Source organism: Tasmannia lanceolata, unplaced genomic scaffold, assembly GCF_043159265.1.
Source record: "Tasmannia lanceolata isolate RefF3 unplaced genomic scaffold, GAP_Taslan_0.1 ptg000037l, whole genome shotgun sequence".
Classification (NCBI taxonomy): domain Eukaryota; kingdom Viridiplantae; phylum Streptophyta; class Magnoliopsida; order Canellales; family Winteraceae; genus Tasmannia; species Tasmannia lanceolata.
This window is the reverse complement of record NW_027518714.1, coordinates 52,321,963-52,345,019: the sequence shown is the minus strand read 5'-3', so window position 1 is coordinate 52,345,019 and position 23,057 is coordinate 52,321,963. Positions and strand designations below refer to the sequence as shown.

The 23,057-nt window shown below is 37.5% G+C and overlaps 1 protein-coding gene and 1 pseudogene across 1 annotated transcript; one reads left to right on the top strand and one right to left on the bottom strand.

Moving 5' to 3' along the window:
- Positions 1–7,813: 7,813 nt before the first annotated feature.
- Positions 7,814–10,283, bottom strand: LOC143861563 (protein FAR1-RELATED SEQUENCE 5-like). The gene is made up of 4 exons (XM_077372466.1): positions 9,868–10,283; positions 9,016–9,810; positions 8,026–8,860; positions 7,814–7,924 (listed from the first exon to the last, which is right to left on the bottom strand). The coding sequence occupies exons 1-4, from the start codon at positions 10,281–10,283 to the stop codon at positions 7,814–7,816; spliced, it is 2,157 nt and encodes a 718-aa protein (XP_077228581.1).
- A 6,514-nt stretch (positions 10,284–16,797) lies between these two features.
- On the top strand, positions 16,798–18,756 carry LOC143860913 (TLC domain-containing protein At5g14285 pseudogene; annotated as a pseudogene).
- The last annotated feature ends 4,301 nt before the right edge of the window (positions 18,757–23,057 follow it).

The window sequence follows — 23,057 nt, the reverse complement described above, 5'->3', positions numbered from 1 at the left end:
TGGCCTACACGTAGCACATGTGGCCCCTCTTTTGGGTTAGCCATTACATGTGTATTTTTGAAATCAAAGAGTTTTGAACCCAGGCCAATTGCTTTGATACCATGTGAAACAACCAATTACTCCAAAAGCTTAAGCCTTCGGAGATGGTGCTATTTAATCTTTTATACTGAGAGAGAGAGAGAGAGAGAGAGAGAGAGAGAGAGAGAGAGAGAGAGAGAGAGAGAGAGAGAGAGAGAGAGAGAGAGAGAGAGAGAGAGAGAGAGAGAGAGAGAGAGAGAGACTATTACCCCCTTCCAGCATAAATGCTATATTTGCCCCTTTCTAGTATAAAAAGAGGAGTTGTAATTAAATACAGTAGTGTGTGTGGGCGCGCTATCTTTTTTGGATGAGTTTATCTTAAGATTATTTTTTTCTTTATTCACCGATTATGTTTTGATAATATTTTATCAAAGAAAGAAGGTCAACATGGTGATCAGAGGATATCCAGTGTATCCAAGAATAAGATAGACCTTGGGTCACTATCCCAATGATTGGGTGAATGGATAATCAACAAGTGGATTCTACTTATATTTTCTCCCACTAAGGGCCCGTTTGGATACCTCATATATTGTATTTGGATTTGGAATTGAGTTTTGAATGCAAAATGAATAGATCCGGCAGCTCATGTTGAGGCAGGGGCGATGCCAGAAATTTTGCACAAGGGGGGCAAAAATTATAGCAGTTTTTTTTTCTATCTTAAAATTAAGACATAAAAAATTTCTATCTGAAATTTTGCACAAGAGGGCAAAAATTATAGTAAATTTTGCAAAAGGAAGGGAGATAAAAATGGTAAAATTAAAATTTTCCTTCTGCTGGTAACCCCTTCCAGGCCCAACAGACATCAACCCAAAATTTTCCAGGTGTGATATCCCCATTTCATCTCTTGGTCACCCCATTTTCCAGGTGTAAAAAAGAAGGCAACACTTTTTTCTCCCTGTTTTTATGGCTTAACGTGTATATTTTGAGGGTGAAGGGTGTTTCGGTAAAAAATCCGGTCAGGAAAAGCAAAATGGTATCCTTTCACAAGTTTGAAATTGAAGGGGTCCATCTCACTATTTCAGATATTTTGTGGTGCCTTTTAACCAAATTTCCCTAATTAAATTACCCTTCTGACCAGTTTTCGTAACTTCAGACTTTTTTAACATAACTGATAACTAACATAACTTTTTCTCTCAAAGTTATTTGACATTCTTATGATTTTGGTGTCACATGTTCGTGCACACAAGTTTACATAGACAACATATACTTGTTTTTTCATTGCCCTTTTTCTTGTAAAGAAACATAAAATAAATGTTGAGTATATGATATAACCCATGTATGTTCTAATACAAGCCTAATAAGATAATGGACCGGTGTAGTGGGCCTACATGGGGCTAGAGTCCATTAACCAGTCATTAACCCTAGTGTATCTCTATATATAAGGGCTGGAGACAACAAACTTGGTATTCCAAATTAGATACCTTGGGTGTAATGCTTCAACCTCTTGCTTGACCTACTGCTTCAAGCAACCTCTTGCTTGACCTACTGTGGGGGAGATGGGATTAAAGTCTGTATAGACAGGACTTAACCTACATCCATGTTATTTTGAATCTTGGAATCTCCCTTTTGGCCAAGATAGGCACTTGGTATGTTTCGATGATGTTTACAGTTGTTGTGTGTCATTCCACATTTGATGACATGTCCTTTTTGGGAAATGTTGTACATTCTAAACTTGATGATACAACTTAACTCAAATATAGATAAGATGACTAACATTCCAAAAAGAAACATGAAATGGTTCTTTGCAGATGAAACTATTAGGTCTTGTTCTTTATTGAAACTTGACAATGATGAATGGTTCTTTGCAAAAGAAGTTGTTTATGTCTTGTTCTTTATTGAAACTTGACAATGATGCTTATGGTGAGAGTGATACTAATATTTTTTCAGCCATTTTGGAATTATACTAAGTTCTTCTTCAAGTAGAACTAGATACTCTCGTGAATTATGGAATTGTGCTAAGTTCTCCTTCAGGTAGAACTAGATACTTTAGTGTTTTACACAAATGATTGGATTCATTTTCATGAAATCCACATTTGGTAATTCACAAGGATTGGCGAAAAAGGAGGAGCTTGTCTTGATTTGGACTTTGATGAGGATGACTTACTTGATGAGTAAATCTTCTAAAGTTATGGAGACCATAATGCTTCCTTTCAGTCTGTATAGAGTTCACTTACATGTGAAACTTTATTTTCGATCTAGATGAGGATGATTTACCCCATGAACGAATTCTTCTAAGATCAGTGGGGTTCACTTATATGTGAAACTATCTTTTGGTTGAGTTTAGATTATATCTAAAACTCTTGGTTAATCATAAAAGTATTCGTGTTTTCAGCTGGATTACAGATTTTTTATGATATGATGATGTGGATGATTCAATATTTTATTTGGACATCACACTATCTATCTATTGGATTGTGCTATATGTAGAACATAGGAGGAGATTGTTGGGTATATGATATAACCCATGTATGTTCTAATATAAGCCCAATAAGATAATGGACCGGTGTAGTGGGCCTACATGGGCTAGAGTCCATCAACCAGTCATTAACCCTAGTGTATCTTTATATACAGGGGCTGGAGGCAACAAACTTGGTATTCCAAATTAGATACCTTGGGTGTAATGCTTCAAGCAACCTCTTGCTTGACCTAATAACCTCTAACGATAAAAACACAGACAAAACATATTATGAAGTATACATAGAATACATATACTATATGGAGATGCAAACCATCAAAGTAAGAATCACATAGCAAATATATAATGAAGTATAGAGACAAGGGATTGGGTAAGATAAGCTAATTAAGGATGTATAAAGATTTTTATTTCCCAACTTATGCTTGTGAGTTATGGCTACAATGACAATTGTAAAGAATTTCATGTCCCCACTTATGCCGGTGGCTACATGGAAATAAACTCCGTAGAATACAACGACGATAACTTTAAAGATTTTTATATCCCCACTTATGCTGGTGGCTACATGGAGATAATGTCCCAAGAATACAATGACGAAAATTATCTATCAAGAACAGTTCAAAAGTGAACTAGACAACGAAGAACACAACTCTAGAACCTAGACAAGTCCAAAAAGATTGTTTTGAAAATTTTGAGATCGTAAGCCTCCTTTTATAGAAGATGGAAAAAAAAAATGTGTAGGCACCCTTTCATTTAGTATATGTCTTTTGAATAATAAAAATACTTTTTGGTTAAACAAGTGTCCTGAATTAAAATAGTTCTCCGTATTTTATATATATATATATATGAGAAAAGTGAGTCTGGTCTGCCGACCAGAAAACCCACTCTACTCCTCCCAGTTTATAAGCCGTTAGATCATAAGTGAATGATCCAAGCCATTATTTCATATGAGAAAAGATCGAATAAAATTTGAGTTTCATTCCAGCCCTAAAAACGAATGAGGAAAACCCATTTCACCGCCCATTTGCAGAGACTCTCAAAACCCATTTGCAGAGAGTTGCTAAAAACCTCCTCGCCGCCCATTTGCAGAGACTTTCAAAACCCATTTGCAGAGACTCTCAAAACCCACACTCTCAAAACCCATTTCACCGCCCAAATCAAAACCCATTTCCAGAGAGTCTCAAAACCCATTTCCAGAGAGTCTCAAAACCCATTTGCAGAGATTTAAAAAAAGGAAAAAGAAAGGGGTTTTGGCTTGGGATCTCAACAGGTGAGAACCCATTTCATGATAAAGTTTTCGCTTGGGATCTCTTGATAAAGTTTGTGTTCTTAGCTGTGGGATCTCAACAGGTGAGAACCCATTTCATCTCACTCAATTTGCTAAATTTCTCTCCCAAATCAAAGCTTTCTTTCAAAGCCGGAGCTCTCTTCTCAGGTCTTGGTGCGGCTTTGAACGTTGCAAAACCCAAAAAGGGTTCAACTGTGGGTTTTGATTTGGGCGAGTTTCCAGAGATTTAAAAAAAGAAAGGGGTTTTGGCTTGGATCCCTCCTTCCTCGTTCGTTTTCAACATTAAATCAGGTACTTTCTCTATAACTCTCTCCTCTTTCAAGATCTCTCTCAGATTTCTTTGTTTTTTTTCTTTTGAAGCCATCGATTGAAAGCTACGTTTTTTGTTGGAAAGATCTGTAGCTTTTTTTTAAGCCATGGAAAGATCTGTAGCTTTTGAAATATCTGTAGCTGTTTTGAAAAGAAAGCCAGGGTTCACTCTCTCCTCTTTCAAGATCTCTCTTGGATTTCTTCGTTTTTTTTCTTTTGAAGCCATGGATTGAAAGCTAGGTTTTTTTTTCCGAAAAGATCTGTAGATTTTTTTGAAGCCATGGATTCCAGCTCGTTCCTCGTTCCTTTTGAAAGATCTGTAGCTATTTCGAATTGAAAGGTAGGGTTTTTTTTGGGTTCGAAACCCTAGCTGCTGTTTTTATTTTTTTCCCATTTGTAGCTGCTGTTTTGGTTTCAAAACTAGTTTCATCTTATATCCATTTGTAGCTGCTGTTTTGGTTTCGAAACTAGTTTCATCTTATACCCTATAATTTGGTATAAGATGAAAGTAGTGTTTTCCACTCAATAAATCTATGTTCATTTATTTTAAATTAAATGGCAGAGGAGGAACTAGGGCTTTTTTACAACTGGTAAGAACTGATTTATTCTATGTGCTCACATGTTCTACTATGTTTTACTTGTTGTTAAATACATGGCATTTTATTTTGTTGGCATTGAGAGGCAGTTATTTTGCTCAGATTTCAGAAACCACAATCTTGGGTTTGGGGTTCATAAACGTTTAGATCTTTGCATTTCTCACTTTTTATTTATTTCTTTTGAATCTGATGTGGGAGGCCATGACTTTGATTTGATGATCCTGCCATTCTACTTTCCGAGTTGTATTGTCTTAGCTCATTTTTTTTATTGTCAATGAACATCAAAAATAGATTGAACTGGTTTTTATAGGTTTTGACAAATACTCGGATGATCTCATCTTTCCGGTTCATTTCACAAGCTTATTCCCAGAGCTTTTTCCATATAGCTTGGTGCATGTTCTTATTTAATTTTGCAGGAAGCTAAAATAAATTGATGGCTTCATCTTCGAATAGTGATGGAAGGTCAAGTATGTTCAGAATCCCCGTACTTAAATGTAAATGTCAGAAGAAAGCTACTCTGAAAATAGCCGAGACTGATGTGAATGATAACCAAGAACGGGTCTTCTACTCCTGTCATTTCAATGTAAGTAGAGATGGTTTAAGTGAAATTTTATTTCTTGGCAATTTCAAAGGTCGAACTTACATCTGTATAAAGCGCAGGATGGTATTACTTGGAGGTGCAATTATTTTGTATGGGTGGATGATGTTTTAAACAAGCCAGAATTTGGGTGCCAGAGGGAATCCAATAACCATCAGAGAAGGTTGGGAGATGAGGTAGCCAGATTGAATATGTCGACGCAGGAGACAAAGGAAGTGGTAGCTGAATTGGGAGATGCATTATCTAGATTGGTTGGGTGCCAGAGGGAATCCAATAACCATCTGAGAAGCTTGGGAGATGAGTTATCCAGATTGAACATGTCGATGCAAGAGACGAATGAAGCAGTAGCTGAATTAAAGGTCTTGTTGCGACGCTCGAAAGTACTTGAGAATGAAAAGGGGTGGAACAAAGCACTTGGAGTTCTTGCCTTTTTGTTCTTGACTTTTTGGTACCTATTTCAGGGTATTTGAAAATGAAATGACTATCTGTAGGAATACGTTGTAAAGAGTGTGTTTTTGTTCTTGTCTTCTTGTTATTTCCTGAAGTGTAGTAAGACTTGTCTTTTTTATTTCGAAATGCAAAGCTAAGTATAGGAATTATTTCAAGAGATTTCAAATATAAAAATATGTACTTCATGAACTCATTTTTTCTATACCTAAAGATTCAATTGGCTTTCCATTTTATGTCTTTTGATATGATTAAAAATAAAATGGAAAACTAGTTGGATGGCTTATTATATGGCTACTTGAGAGATGCCTAGTGTATCAACATCTTGGGAAAATGTGATCACAGAAATTATATTTGAATAGGAAGACCAAAACACCATTATCTATTGCACCTATGTTATCTTCCATCCCTTCCAGCCATTTAAGACTACTTCACTGGGGCTTCAACGAGGTTGTTCCACCTTGCTTGCACCTAACTGGGTGGCACGAAATAAGCTCTTCTATACTTTTTCCCACTAATATTTTAAAAGGAAAATAACCGACCTCTTATCACTTTGAGGTGAGGTGTAGTTCAATGAAGGATCCAATTCATGTTGATATTATGTGGTGAGCTCAAGTCAAGTTTATAAAATGTACCAAAATTTTCTAGTAGGCATCTTGAACTCTCATACTATACAGGCAAAACGCTCGATCGTCATGGTCCCCACCACATGATTAATTTGAATGATTTGAACCCTTCATTTCAAGGGCCAGTGAATAATTGTCCATTTGAGAGCGGTTGATTGGATGCTCGGGATAATCAAAGCTCTTTTCTGTACTGTCGGATTCCTAGTTGAAAAGAAATGGGAAATGATATCTGAATATGTATCTTGATTTGGAAGTTTAGTCCATCCGAGCTTCTTCTTGTTTCAATGAATGAATTTTTTTATGGGTTGTGATGTTGGGTGATGGAAGGACAATTCATGGCATTGCAGCCATGATCATAGCTTCTGGGAATTCGGTTGCCACTTTTGGAACGTTGAGAAAGCGGAAGAGAGAATGAATGTTACAAAGAATGCACTTCTAGCACCCAAGACTATTTTGTCTTTTCCATACCACACTAATTCATTTATTTCAAGCATAGTTTTAAAACTCTGCTACATCCAACTCGCCCGAATTGACTCCCTTTTACTTTGGCAGCATTCTAGTCCAAATTCACATTTTGTCCAAAACTCCTTTGGCTCTCCCAAGTTATCACTGCATCAATTGAGTACTAGTCGAGTCGACCAAGTGCTTGATCATACTGTGCTTTTTGGCCTGCATCCACGTTTTCAAACACAGATTTTTAAGAGTCAAAATTCATGTGACGTTGGCTGTCGGTTTTTAACAAGAGGTGGTTTTGCAGAACATTGGCAAATAGCAAGTGGTTAATAAAAATTCTGAAACTAGAGTTAGTTTTCTGAAAGCAAAATCTTAGGTGGTCTTTTATAAAAGATGATAATACAACACTATAACAATCTCTGGCGACAATATATCTGGTTTGTGATTTGCAGCAAGATGAATACACAGCCTTTTCTTCTTAAAAATGGTTTCATCCAAGAATGATGAACCACTCACTCACTTTGTCTGCATATGTATCTCAATACCTAAAAAAAAATAGGACCATCAATTTATCATGGCTTAAACATCAATGTGCTAATAGTATGAATTAAAAATCAGTTCTTACAACAGTAGTTCAATTTGATAATAGTAGGAATTCCCAAATTCTGTAGGAATTACACATCCAATTATAAATGACATTCTATGTACACAGGGACAAACGAACATTTACAGCATGCCAAAGATTGAAATCAAAGGAGCTGCAAGCGTAGCACTAAATAACAGAGCATAAGAGTCCATAACATTGCCATAACATAAAGTTCAATCCATAAACATTTCCCAATTTAGTAAGCCCAAAACAATTCGCAGAATGCACACAATCTGTTTGGAACTTCAAATACCCTGCATGAACAAGAATAAGGATCATCATCAGGCCGTTACAACTGATACAAATAAACCATTTCATGTGAAGTAGAAATTACTTCCATATTATTGTTCAATCTATATTCAGTCTTCGTCTTCGTCCTCTGCCTCTTCATCTTCCTCCTCTGCCTCTTCGTCTTCCGCTACGTCTTCATCCTCCTGCACCTCCGTTATGGGCACCTCTGTTGTGGGCATCTATCCACACATATATTAAAGAAAAAAAGGTACTACATGTTAGCAAAAGTGAACAATAAATATTTAAGGTAAAAAAGGAAAATGTTAGCAGTAATCCAAACCTTCCTTTTCTTTTTACACGTTGTCTGGTAATGGCCCAAAAGACCATAAATTCCACACTTCTTCCTCTTGCGCTGGGTTTGAGACACCTCTAAAGGAGATTTATGCCGTGTTGCTTTTTTCGGGCGGCCTTTGCCTCTCACAACTTTGGGATCGCGAATAACAATCTCAGGGGTTTCCCTGATAAAGTTAGAATGCACTTGGCTGCCACTACATGGCATTGAAATTTGCTCAACCAACTTATTTTGTTCACATTCCGCTAACCAAGCATCAAAAGCTTCATTCATCTTCTTGAAGAGACTCTTATCACTCTGCATTTCTTCTAGAAGGCGTTGATGCTTTCCTATCAGGCACCATTTCTGAAGAGGAGTAGCGTCATCACTATCTTCTTCTCCTGTAGGCACTCCACCACCAACATGATATCTCGCCCCAATACTCCATCTATGTAAGATATATCTCGCAGGAATGCTCGTTAAACGCTTCAAGGTCATAATGCGGAGTATATGTCTACATAAAATCCCTTCAATTTCAAACTTCGCACATGCACATGTAGCCTTTACACCCTCTTTAGATTCCTCATACACAACCTTCGACCATTTCCATATTGGGTCATCACTGAAACCAACAATGTATTCGGTGACGTTGCCATTCTTACATGTCTCATCTTCCCACAGATCAATACTTTCAGTAAACTCGGTTTGGAATATGGTAAACAATGCCCTCGTATAAAAATCTCCTGCTTGGGCTTCCAACCGATTTTTTTCTTTCAATACAACTTTTGTTGATTTAGTATTGACGTCTTCTTGAGATTCGGACTTACGACGAGCAACGAGTGCCCTATCATATTGTTGGACAAATTCTTGCAAGTTGTGTTTTGATTGACGAAGCCATCAAAGAAGGCATTTATGCTCTCACTACGTGAACTAGATACCATGCCAGCAGTGAACGTGCCTCTAAAATAAACTGGCACCTAATGACTCTGCGACTCCCACATTTTCGCTAGCCAGTCTTTTTCACCAATGTTATATTTCTCAACCATCTTTTTCCACTCCATCTCAGAATCTGATATTGTTTTCCTATAAAACCAATGAGAATAATCTTTTTCGAAGTCACTGGTTGGGTCTCTAAAAGCTGGAATATGCTCAACTAGATGCTTCTTGATGTGCCAATAGCAGAACCGATGGCGAGTACTAGGGAATACAATCTGAATTGCATTTCGCATTGCCCCATCCATATCGGTAATTATGCAACCAGGAGCCTTCCCAAACATACACCTCAACCATTGCTCAAACAACCATGTAAACGTCTCTTCCTTCTCGTCTGCTAGTAGTGCGCATCCAAAGAGGGCAGACTGTCTATGATGGTTCACCCCAGTAAATGGAGCGAAAGGCATCTGATACCTATTAGTCTTGTACGTAACATCGAAAACAATTACGTCACTAAATGTTAGGTACGCAGTCTTTGCCCGTGCGTCCGCCCAAAACATAGATCTTAAATTGCCCACCTCATCCAACTCCATAGAAAAGAAGAAGTTTGGATCTTCTGATCGTTTCTTTTGGAAATGTTTTGCTACTATGACTGCTTCTCTCCCCATATTGTTCTGTCTTCGTATTATCAGATGGGAAACCACTTGATTGGTTGTGATTTGTGCATCTGATCCTTTACATGACTCATTAATAGCCCTCGCAATACCAGGAGGCGGCAACCCACTATCTCTGAGCAAATCTATCAAATTCTTACAAGCATTGCTCTTATGGAATCCATTATGTGAACGATGCAATCGTATTCTGTCAGGGGAAGTGAGAGCATGTCAATGAGTGGGTTGAAAAGCAGTGACAACCCACTTGCCATTTTTGAGTGATATCTCCAACTTTGCTTCACAACCCTCCCGCTTATGGCGACGTACTTTCACTTCTTTTCCAGCCTGTCTCTTATCATTCGAGCTTCTAAACCCCTCTTTATCGCATACGAATCTCCTCCATATTACAACTTTAGTATCCTTCTTCGAACTAGCGGTCTTTGCTTTCCGAATTCCAAAGCCTATAACCAATGCGTATAAGTTATAATACTGATAGGCAGCTACTTCGTTCTCAAACTCCAAACCAACAAATGGTACAATACGTGCATTGCTCTGAGAATCATCCTTAATAGGCGTACTAAAGTTCCCACCACATCCCACATCATTATCACCTTCTACCAAAGCAGCCTCATTCAGATTTCCACCCCCATCAACCATAACTATCTCCAGCAACTTTCTCATTTACTCCTTTAGCTTCCGACATTGTATCTTCAATCAAAAGTAACATATTTGCATCAATTTGATCAATAGATAACACACAAGGTTCCAACTCATTACTGCTATCCATCGGTTCTATACAACGTCTTCAATCCCTTCTCATAAGAACAACCACAGTAAATAAAAAGTCATAAGAAAATCATTCCAATCTCAAATAAACAACATTTTACTTCGAATACAAAAATAGAAATAAAAGGTTTTCCCAATAGAAACAGAATATATGCTTCCTCTGCTTCCTGTATAACGATAGCTAAATATCCATGTTCATGCTAATGAGTTGTTACCAAAATCCATTTTTTTCGTAAAAACCTTCTGTTTGAAAAATAAACAATAACCATCTAGCAAAAACCATTCAAATCTCAATCTTCTGTTTGGTCAATCCAGTTTTTCCTCGAAACCAAAACAAAAACAGCAGCTAGCAAAATATGAAGACCGATGTGGATGAAACTACGGTTTCGAAACAAAACAGCAGCTATAAAAGGAAAAAAATAAACAACAGCTAGCAAAAAACCAAAACCATCTACCAAAACCCAGAACAACAGCTAGCAAAAACCCCAGTTTCGAAACAACAAAGAAACCCATCTTGAAATCCATGGATTGAAAAATGTAGGTAGGGTTTCGAACCAAAAAAGAACCCTAGCTTTCTTTTCAAAATAGCTACAGATCTTTCCATGGCTTAAAAAAAAGCTACAGATCTTTCCAACAAAAAACGTAGCTTTCAATCGATGGCTTCAAAAGAAAAAAAAACAAAGAAATCTGAGAGAGATCTTGAAAGAGGAGAGAGTTAGAGAGAAAGTACCTGATTTAATGTTGAAAACAAACGAGGAAGGAGAGATCCAAGCCAAAACCCCTTTCTTTTTTTAAATCTCTGGAAACTCGCCCAAATCAAAACCCACAGTTGAACCCTTTTTGGGTTTTGCAACGTTCAAAGCCGCACCAAGACCTGAGAAGAGAGCTCCGGCTTTGAAAAGAAAGCTTTGATTTGGGAGAGAAATTTAGCAAATGGAGTGAGATGAAATGGGTTCTCACCTGTTGAGATCCCACAGCTAAGAACACAAACTTTATCAAGAGATCCCAAGCGAAAACTTTATCATGAAATGGGTTCTCACCTGTTGAGATCCCAAGCCAAAACCCCTTTCTTTTTTCTTTTTTTAAATCTCTGCAAATGGGTTTTGAGACTCTCTGGAAATGGATTTTGATTTGGGCGGTGAAATGGGTTTTGAGAGTGTGGGTTTTGAGAGTCTCTGCAAATGGGCGGTGAAATGGGTTTTCCTCGTTCGTTTTTAGCGCTGGAATGAAACTCAAATTTTATTCGATCTTTTCTCATATGAAATAATGGCTTGGATCATTCACTTATGATCTAACGGCTTATAAACTGGGAGGAGTAGAGTGGGTTTTCTGGTCGGCAGACCAGACTCACTTTTCTCTCTCTCTCTCTCTCTCTCTCTCTATATATATATATATATATATATATATATATATTTTTTAAAACATTCAACATATCCCTGATGAATGTGTGAACCCCCGACCTCTGGGTTAAAAAATAAAATAAAAACAGGTTTATGTTATCTATGCGCACTGTGTATACGTACATGTAACAACAAAATAATAAGAATGCCGTTAACTTAGAGAGAGAGAGAGTTGGCCCCTCTTTTTTTAGGGTTGGCCTACACGTAACACATGTGGCCCCTCTTTTGGGTTAGCCATTACATGTGTATTTTTGAAATCAAGGAGTTTTGAACCCAGGCCAATTGCTCTGTTACCATGTGAAACAACCAATTACTCCAAAAGCTTAAGCCTCCGGAGATGGTGCTATTTAATCTTTTATACTGAGAGAGAGAGAGAGAGAGAGAGAGAGAGAGAGAGAGAGAGAGAGAGAGAGAGAGAGAGAGAGAGAGAGAGAGAGAGAGAGAGAGAGAGAGAGAGAGAGAGAGAGAGAGAGAGAGAGAGAGAGAGAGTGTATTACCCCGTTCCAGCATAAATGATATATCTGCATGAAAAGAGGAGTTGTAATTAAATACAGTAGTGTGTGTGGGCGCGCTATCTTTTTTGGATGAGTTTATCTTAAGATTATTTTTTTCTTTATTCACCGATTATGTTTTGATAATATTTTATCCAAGAAAGAAGGTCAACATGGTGATCAGAGGATATCAAGTGTATCCAAGAATAAGATAGACCTTGGGTCACTATCCCAATGATTGGGTGAATGGATAATCAACAAGTGGATTCTACTTATATTTTCTCCCACTAAGGGCCCGTTTGGATACCTCATATATTGTATTTGGATTTAGAATTGAGTTTTGAATACCAAATGAATAGATCCGGCAGCTCATGTTGAGGGAGAGAGAGACGGAAGGGGGTACTTCCTATTGGAGGGAAGAGGTTGAGGAGCAAAGAGGGTGAAGGAAACTGCCAAATTTCCAAGTTCTTATTTTCACAGCATAATTGGAAATCTGATTTTTTTTCACTGTCAGTTTCTGAATTGGAAATCCAAGAATTTGATCCGGATCTAAATTACAATGCAAAAAGGGCCGCAAATGTAAGAAATCCAAATCAAAATCTTCTCTGCATCCAAACAGGCAGTATATATTTCCATATAGTTTATTCAAAAAATTGTTGCACCTTCTTGATTGTTTGGATTGAAAGAAAAATATTTCTGGCAGAAATTTTCTTCCTCGATTTTTTTTTTTTCCTTTTCTCAATCTAGAGGACAATCATATGATTATGCTTAGTTTAGAGGGATATCATCATAAGTGGAAGGTCCCTCTAAATACAGCTAGAAGCGTGTTGGTTCATCTTTTTTCATTTGTAACCAAACAATAGGAAATTTTGGAAAAGTTTTTCCTTCCTAAAGTTTTCGAGATTATTCACGCAATCGAAATAGGGTCTTAAGAAAATCTAGGAAAAAAAGTCGGCCCGACCATGTCATTTTCCTAGCAACACAAGAAGGTGAAGAAAAACGTCTCTAATCAAATCTAATGATGCAATGATTTTAGAGTTTCGTAGAACACACCCAATAAAAAACTTATGGTTTTGATTGTTGATCTTTTGTGTTTAATGAAAGGAATGTCCAAATCTTCTCTGCTTTGGATTATAAGTATTGCTAAAAATGTTTTTTAGCTAGGGAAAAAGTCTTCTTTACCATCTCATTTTCCTACCAAACGGGAGAAAGTGAAGAAAAACAGTTCTAAACAAATTGAATCAGGCACTGATTTTAGAGTTTCGTAGAACACACACCCCCCAATATAAAAATTGGTGGTTTTGATTGTTGATCTTGGAGTGTTTTTTACGAGACTATTAAAGACAAATTTGACTTTAGGGGGGATTGAGCCATGCTCATCTAATGAGTCAATGTGTACATATCAGCAGCTGTGGATTTGATAGACCCCACTAAAACATAGAGGTCCCACAAGTTTAATAGAGATCAGGTCTTCACTGGACATGTAGGCCTGCTATTTGGGTCGGGTTTTAAAATTTGAGCTACTTCTTTAAATGGGTTAGGTCTGGAACCCGGACCCAAGCCCAATTTTACGAAACCGATGAGCTCGTTAAATAGGTAAAAATAAAGAGAAGATGGTGATTTTTGTAGACCCGTTTACTTAACGAGATCCAAACCATTCATTTGATGATCACCCATCTATAGCATGAAGACATCAATGGCCTACAAACGTGTGGTTACATTGAAAATATCCAATGTCCCACATTCAACTAATAAAAGCCCGTTAATGGTGTTTGCTATCCACAGGGATAGAAATCCTTGAATGAGCTAGTCTTGGGCTGGCTATTATATTGGATAAGTTCTTCTTGAATTGGCCCTTGGGATTGGCTACATATCTCGTAGAGTATACACTATACACCATTCAACATGGGGCCTCTCCTCCCCTCTCCTCCTCTCCTCTCCTCTCCTCTCCTCTCCTCCCTTTCCCTCTCTCACTCGCTCTCACTCTCACTCTCACTCTCATGTCTAAAGAATCTCTTTTTTTCTTTGTTTGCCCTTCTCTCAAATCACACATGCCTCTTTTTCTCACATGTGTGAACATTGTTGTGTGCCTTGTTATTAGTTTCGTGAAACCCATGTAGGGAAATAAAAAAGGAATGGTTATAATAAAAAGGGCATGGTCTCACCTCCACCGCAACTAAGTTTGTTTGGCAAACATCACCCTTTCACTTTCTTGTAAAGGGTTGAGATTAAAAAAGGGAGGTGGCATTCCACCCGTTTTGATTACCAGGGACACCCAGAGCCAGTGTATCAATGACTAAAGTGGGGCTGATGTACTTGACGTCAGAAGAATTCAACGGGCCTGATTGCCACGTACACTGCGCTAGGTGTCCCCAGTAATCAAAAGGGGCGGTTATATCACTTCCCTTAAAAAATATTTATTTTAGTTTCATTAATCTCGACATTTGACTAGGCACTCCATAAAAAAAAAGTTAGGAGGAAAATATCATAATAGAACATCACATTGATTGGATGTCTGGAATCATTTAATCAACCGAATATTTTAGGCTATTAACTAAGCACAGAATGTATCAACCTTGGAATGCTTTAATTATAAGGTTCATTCATGCACCATCGTAGTAGTATTGGGAAGTACTCCATATGACATTGTGGACTCCGACTTTGATATGAACCATCTAACTTGATAGATCTTGCTTTGGATTTTCTGTGGCCCATAAATCACATGCACAAATAAATTTCTAAGGGAACTTAGCATAGAAATTGTCTCACAAAGCAACTCAAGTGGGAATAAATAAATCCCTCAACCATACAATATTTCATATAAGCCACTGGGAATAAATAGTGTATCACTATTGAATCCCTAGCATACATAATTATTAGTAAATGGTTCTCAATGATTGGACTTTAAAAATAGAGGAATGATAGAGGCAAGGGAGCCCTTGCATAAAGATCTAGAGAAGGGCCCTTGATTGGATCCACATCATTTCCAGTTACGTTTTAAAATTGGTTGAAAAAGTAAAATCGGTTACACTTAATGACGTGGATCCAATCAAGAGCCCTTTTCTGGCTCTTTATGCAAGGTGCCCTTGCACAAATCATTCCTCTTAAAGATAACTATATAAATTCTTTTGAGCAATGATAGATACCAGGGAGCCCTTGCATAAAGAGTCGCAAAAGGGCTCTTCATTGGATCCACGTCACTTTCAGTTACAATTAAAAATCGGTTGAAAAAGTAAAATCAGTTACATCTGATGACCTAGATCCAATCAAGAGCCCTTTTTTGGCTCTTTATGCAAGGCCTCCCTTGTATCTATCATTCCTCAATTCTTTTTGACGAATATAATATAATTACATATTTGCCCTGTTTTTATTTGGTACAGCCCTCTCCAGGGTATTTATGACAAAGGTCTCAAATTTTGATCGAAATCCGAAATTTCGGGTTTCGGTCAACCCTGAAACCGAAATTGTAGATACCCAAAACGTTAGAATATTTCGTTTGAAATTTCTAAATTTCGATCGAAATTTTGTTTTCCTCGGAATTTCACCCAAAAAATCTAGATTTTTTAAATTATTTAATACTTTCCCAAAATTTTTTATGAAATAAAATATTATTTTATTTGGTTTCGTGGATTCCGCCTAAAATTTCAAAATTTCAGTACCGAAACGCTTTCTGAAACTAAAACTTGAAACCATGTTTATGACTACATTTTTACACTAGATGGGGGTGTCCCAAGTAAAAAAAGGGTAAAGATTTCACTTAGCTAGTAAATCCCCTCATATATATCGTATTCAATGTATATGTTTGTTATACCGTTTATTGGGATCATGAATATTCATGGAATAATTTTTTTCATGGTTGCAAAACAAGCCCTGCTACATTTGGTTGCTTGGATTGGCTCGGAGAGTAGTGGAATAGGAAGTCAAAGGGAAGAGACAAGAATTTTGATTTGCCTGGAATTACCTCGGAAAATTATGTAGTAGTGTTTGGTTTTGCGGCAAATAATAGGAGAGTAGGAGAAAAAGTAGGGGGTGTCATTACCAATATATGGAGAGAGAAGAGAGAGGGAATAGAGATAGAGAGAGAGAGATCATCATTCCCTAGAAAGTTCAACCATAATTCTTTGCTTTTGGAATGAGGAGATAAAAAAGAGAAAAGCAATCATTACATGAGAGAAATCCAAGGGAATCAATGGGAGTCGAATGCATTTTGGCAACCAAACGTGGAATAGCATGCCAAATCCAAACCAAATTCCGACAGCTGCCGAGCTTTTGTGTAACCAAACAAAGATTCCAAATTTGATAGAGTATGTTATTCAATGATTAGGATTCTATTCTTTAGTGCAAATTATAATTTTCATCCTTCTCACACCAAATATGAGAAAACAGGGGAACATAAGTATATTATCCTAGGATATTCCTGATTCCCATAAAACGTGTACTAAGTACTAACACAAAGTACCCTTGCCCCCACTCTATAAAATGGCCAAAAAATGACTCTCTCTTTCTAGGTTCTCATTCTGTACTTCCTCTCAGTATCACAACTAGTGCCACCACACACGTTTTCTTCCTCAGCTTTTCAGACCTTTTCGAATCTCTGAAAAGCACTTCTCGAATGCTTCAAAACCTTTCTCTGATCAATCCAAACCCTAGCCCTACCTTTCTCAAATCTCACCAATTCAAACCCTTCTCTCCCCCTCGTGAAAACCCAGATCTCCGTTTGTCTTATCAGCTTTAATCTCTCTTTTTTTTTTTTTTTTTTTCAATCTCATTGAAACCCTAACCCGAACCCTAGCTTTTAGCATTTCAATGCTTTTCAAGTTCTAAGAAATCAGCAGGCCTTTATCGTTTTCTTTCTCTCTGGTGTTGGGTTTTTTTCAAGGAGTTCTGACTCTCTGTTCGTCTCGAAAATCGGAGATTTTGGCTCTGGTATTCTGTTTTACGAACCCTAATCTTGGCATTCAAAAAAAAAACCCTAGGTTTTGTCATTCTGTGATTCTGAAATCTCTTGAGCTTTGAAATTTGCTGTTTCTTGATTCAAACTCTCAAATAATTGACAATTTCTCTCCCATATTTGTAGTAACATTTCCCAATTTACATGCGAAAACCCTAATTTCACAATCTCTGCCTTTTCTGATGGCTTTCTGCAACTGCCTTTTCTTTCTCTGGAAACCCTAATTTTGTTTCATTTGAAAGGTCTCTAAGTTTCTCTAATCAAAGGACCTTTGGAGATACTAAATCCTTGTTGAAAGACTAGAAATTTGAATTAATTTTTCACCTGTAGAGGATTCCAAAAACCTCATTTCTGTCCTGCTATTTATAGTAATTTTCCATGGAAACCCTAGTTCCTACTCTCTCATGGCTTCCCACCTTTTTTTCTGCATTCATTCTCACTTATCTCATTGGCTACTTCGCCGTATTTCGCAATTGGAGCCCTAAACATCGCCCTGAGGCTTCAAGTTGTTTCATCTCTTTTGCCCATGGAACCCCAGCTGCTTTAATGGCTGTTTTAGCCATTACAACCCAACCTAATCGCGGGTTTGCTTCATCTAACACTGATTTCCAAAACTTGGTCCTTGATTTCAGCATTGCCTATTTCTTAGTAGACCTCTTTCATTATATAATCTTCTTTCCCAGCGATTTTCTCTTCATTGCCCACCATTTAGCAACATTGTTCGTTTTCGTTACTTGCCGCTACCTTGTTTTTCATGGAGCTTTTGCAATTCTTGTGCTTCTTGTCCTTGCGGAGATCACCAGCGCTTGCCAGAACACTTGGACTCTCGCTAGCAGCCGGAGAACTGACTTGCCTGTGGCTGCCAAATTGTATGAATTCTTATCTCCTCCTTTTTATTCATTTTATACTATTGTTAGAGGGTTTGCTGGGCCGCTTTTCGTTTATAAGATGGGGGTGTTTTATTTGAGCGGAGAGGCGGATAATGTGATCCCCAAGTGGGTTTGGATTTCCTGGATGATTGTGGTTGTAATGGCGATTTCGGTTAGTATTTTGTGGATTTCAAACCTTTGGTTGGGGTTGTACAAAGAAAGGATTGGGAAACTAGAGCAGAAAACAAGATAAGTGATGCAGCCTTTTGGGTTAGCAACTTCTGATGAGTTCAGCATGGAGGAAATTTATTGATAGATGGAGATTATGGGTTTCTTATACTCTGCTGTGCTATCATGGGTGGTTGGGTTGAGGAGATTAAAAAGGATTAATGGCCAAGAAGGTTATGAAGATCAGTGACTGATCGATTGAATATAGCCTTGTACCAGCAGGTCACTTTCTGCTTCACAGAAGATGTTCAATAGCTCATTTGATGCTCAATTGCACATTTGGGCATCTGATAGAAAAAAATTGTTTAATCAGAATTATCTTTCTCTACGTTTCTATTGATTTTTTTTTTTTGTGGTATTGAACTGACAAATTTGTGCATTGGTTCTGCTTGTGTGATCAGTTATTTACTTATTTTTCGTTTCGTTTCACTTATAGTTTCATAACTCTTCTGCCTTAATGTTGACTCCCTTTTACCCTGGCTGTTCTTGTCCTTAGTCTGTGTTTTGTCATACAATGTCAATTGAAACTCCTTTGGCTCTCTTGAGTTATGACTGCGAACTTGATCACGTCATGCCGAGTCGACTAGGATTTGTTTTGGATACATTTTGGCCCGCATTTGCATTTTCACCTTTAATCCGAATTACTTTTCTATTCTAGTTATGGGTTTTCTTTTATTAGTTCACATTATCTATTGCTTATTGGTGTTTCCTCATGAGGTTTGCTCAGCAAAGAGTAAATGTTGTTGTTTTGCTTCCCCTCTTGCTTTTTTGCTTCTTTTATTTTGGTCATGGACCTAACCCCTTTCACAACGTTTCTTTTATTCACCACAAAAATACTTCATAAAGCTCCATATTAATACATAACTTGCCCGATTAGTAGGCGAATTATTTATTAATACATAGCTCTCTGGATTATTAGGTGAATTATGTATTAATGACTAACTCGCCTTATTATAACATGAATTCTATGGTTTCTAGGGCTTTTTTATGGGGGATTCATGGTTCCTAGAGAGGGTTTTTTATGTTCTGTTTTCCAGTGTTGTTTTGGTAGGGATCTGTGGATCTACACCTCAGTCTATCGTATTTTGGGGTAGCAAGAGGAGCAGAAACAGGAGTGGTAAATCACAATTTGTGTTTTCCACTAGGAAAGAGAGTTCATTTCTTATAGCCAACACTTGCACTAAGACTAAGATGTATTAATAATTCATAAGGTTACATGAAAAGGAACCAGGAGTCCCCCATGGGGTCCATCGTATGATGGCCTAGGATATAATTTGAGGGCCCTATAAGATGAAGTTTTCAACACTATTCCCCTTTACAAAGCTATTCCGTTACATACCGCATTACATTTTCCTCTCCAAAACACTAATAGTACGGAAAAAATCCTGCGACCTCCACGAAGGTCAAGTTTAAAACACCCATGTTAGATCTTAGTCTTTTCGATCTTCATTGAGGATTTTGATAGCAACTCCTCCATAAATTAATAGCCTACCTCCACCCTGCGGGATCTTCCTCGAAGATTTTGAAGTAAACCTACTACCGGGTTAAAGCGAAAACCCTCAATACATTCCATTGACAACACCTGTGCCGAGAAGAAACCAAAGACCATTGCCGATCCTAACTCAGAAAAAAACTATACGAAAGTAATTCAGAAACAACTCCCTTATTTCTTGAGAGCGCTAAGCTCCCTACTACCTTGGGGTTTTTCCTTTTCCCCCCCACATCCCTCTTCTTTGATCTGAATTTTAGAGGGTTGATCCTAACCCTCTATAGATCGGAGGGTTAGGATCAACATATGGAAATAATTTTTGGGGCACAACCTATTTATTAGGTTGTGCCCTTGGATCCCTTCTTCAATCTATTAATATTTCAAAAAAAAAAAAAAAAAAAAACAATAATTGGATTTAACCCAAAAAAACCTATTTAGGCTGTAGCCCCATCTAATGGACGGTTTGGATCATCCTATGGTGCGGGCCATACTGTACTTTTAACACAGTGGACAGTGCGATCATCAAAATACAGCCGTGCTGATAACATTTTCCTTTTTATATCGTTTTTTTTCTTTTTCTGAAATCTTGCACGTTTCACATATTTTGATTGGAATTTCGGGCAAATCTAGCATTTTTACAAATTCAAGTGGATTTCGTTTCTGTAGCCGCTGAAATCAAAATATTTGTTTCGGCCGAAATTTAAACCCATGAGCATGTCATACCATTCTCATCCATTCAAGGAGTACTCTTTGATGTACTCCTTGACCTTCTTGAAGAGATTCTGTTACAGCTACCGGGGACTCAGTCATTAAAGTTGGGTACAAATATGCAAGTGGCTATGAGTCTGGTGACATTGCACATGGTCTCATGCGGACGAACATTCAAAAGGTTTATCACTATCAGATTGGTGGACCAAAAGTACCTAAACATAGTAAGGTGCATATTGGCCTTTCGAGGGCACAAATACCAACATTAGTAGAACAGCATGCGAATTCATCTCCCTTTCGAAAGTGGCTTTGATTCATTTATATATATCTCTCCCCTTTCAGTTCCTATAGTGTGCAAGGTTTTAAATTTCTTCGGGCATCAGCGAAACGGAAGTATTTCTGTTTCGATACGAAATTTCGGTTGAAATCTTGTAAAATCACGGAGGCCGAAATCTTGTAACATTTTAGTTGGAACAAATTTTTTTTCTTATAATAACTTTCAAGCCAAATTGAGGTAAGATTCTTCACTACTGATTTTTCTTTTTATTTTTGTCGTTTTTTTAAAAATATCTTAAAAAGAAATCTTTCTATTCTTCTCATTTCTGTGAGCGGAGATGATATTTGTCAGGGTTTCTGTCGAAATGTTGACAATTTGATAAAAACTTTGCTTTTTTTTAATATTGAAAGTCGCATGTTTCGCATATTTTGACAGAAATTTCGGGCGGGCGAAATTTGGTATTTTTATGAATTCAAGTGGATTTTTTTGGTAGCAGCTGAAATTGAGATATTCCGGCCAAATGAAATGTTTCAGCCGAAAGTTAAAACCATGATAGTGTGTAACTCCATTCTCATCCATTCATTGGCATTTAAGTGGACCTCCTTTAATCACAACTGGCTCTTTAGTAGAACGGATATGATTAGTTATATTACTCCTAGACTTTCCTGAAGAGATTCTGTTACAGCTACAGTGGCCTAAGTCATTAAAGTTGGATACAAATGTGCAAGTGGTTATGAGTCTGATGACATGAACATGCTCTCAGGGAGATGAACATTCACAAGGTTTGTCGTAGGATCAAGTTCATGAGCTTATTATCCTAGGTCGGAACAAGTTGATAGGATCCCCTTTTTGCGCCCCCCATGCCCACCCGTGTGGGGACGTGGGGCGCAAAAAGGAAAGAGAGGAATGGGCTTTCTCTCGTTTTGGCATAGTGGGCCTTATCAGATTGCTGGACCAAAAGTACATATGAAGAAACATTCGGTTTTTCCTAAAACCTTTTGTCTTGGGAAGTTGGAAATCTCCCAGTGACTCCGCCGTTTGGATACACGAATTTTAGAATCCGGGATTTCTTCAAAATTGAAGCTAAGAGACAGGAGAAGAAGCGGACCAGTCGCCGTTTTTGACTCGTTTTGTACTTATCGCCCTTATTTCCGTCAACAAGAGAGTAGCAGATCCTCCCATATTTCCAGGTTTTAAAAATCTCTCCTGCATCCTGAGATTTCTAAAACTTGGAAATATGAGAGAATCTGCTACTCTCTTGCTGTCGGAAAGAAGGGCGAGAAGTAAAAAACGAGTCAAAAACGACGGCTGGTCCGCTTCTCTTATTCTTGGCTGCAATTTTGAAGAAATCGCGGATTCTAAAATCTGCGTATCCAAACGGCCCTTAATGAAAGAAAAAAGTTGTGCTTTACCTAGACATCAGAGAATACCTTTGTCTTAATGCAGAGCTCCATATTTTGTAAAATAAGCACTTATTTTTCCTCTTTACTGAACAGTGTATCCATGGAAAACTCGGAATGTAGAAATGTGATATTCTCTAAAAATAGGTGATATGTAGAAAACAGAGATAAGGTATAATTGAAAATGATAAGCTAATGTCGAGGATGTCTATTCTTTAGCTTGCAGAGGTCCAAATGGTTTACAAAGTACAATGCTTCAAGTAGAAACAATGGAATTTCTGGGTTTCTGAAAGTTACCATGCAATCAGAGTAATACTCATTATGGTATACGTCTTTGTGTACATGGGAAATGAGTTTCCACTTTCAGCCTATAAAAAAAGCAGGTTGCACCATTCCCAGATTTACAGGATTTTCTGTTGGTGCACTCATAGTCACAAATATTTCCGATATTTTAGAAAATATCGGTATATTTTGTGATTTTTTGATAAAACAAGAAAATCCCAAAATTATACGTAGATTTTGAAAAACCATGGAGATATCTTCATATTTTATTTTTGGGAAATTTTATCAACACAACCATATTTTGATATTTGCACAAACCTAGCTGTCTTTTCTTCTTTAATCTCGTGAGAGATTTTTGCGAAATGTAACAACCTTTTGACAGTTCTTTAAATACTAAAGGACAAGATGGTTTGTGAAAATATCAAAATATGGTTGTAAGATAAATTCAAGGGAAAATCATTAAAAAAAATGCAAAGTTTATGCGAAATTGTGAACAAAGGGTAGTGATTTGAAAATTATAAAAAATATGTTGTCAGGTGAGAGAAGATGGCTTTTAGGACAAATATACCCCTCC

Excerpts from the sequence above, each read along its gene's own strand:
- LOC143861563 (XM_077372466.1), bottom strand. The coding sequence starts at position 10,283 with ATGAGAAAGTTGCTGGAGATAGTTATGGTTGATGGGGGTGGAAATCTG. Across the intron at positions 8,861-9,015 it reads AAAGACTGGCTAGCGAAAAT|GGCACTCGTTGCTCGTCGTA; the intron begins GTGGGAGTCGCA and ends ACAATATGATAG. Across the intron at positions 7,925-8,025 it reads CGTGTAAAAAGAAAAGGAAG|ATGCCCACAACAGAGGTGCC; the intron begins GTTTGGATTACT and ends ATGTGTGGATAG.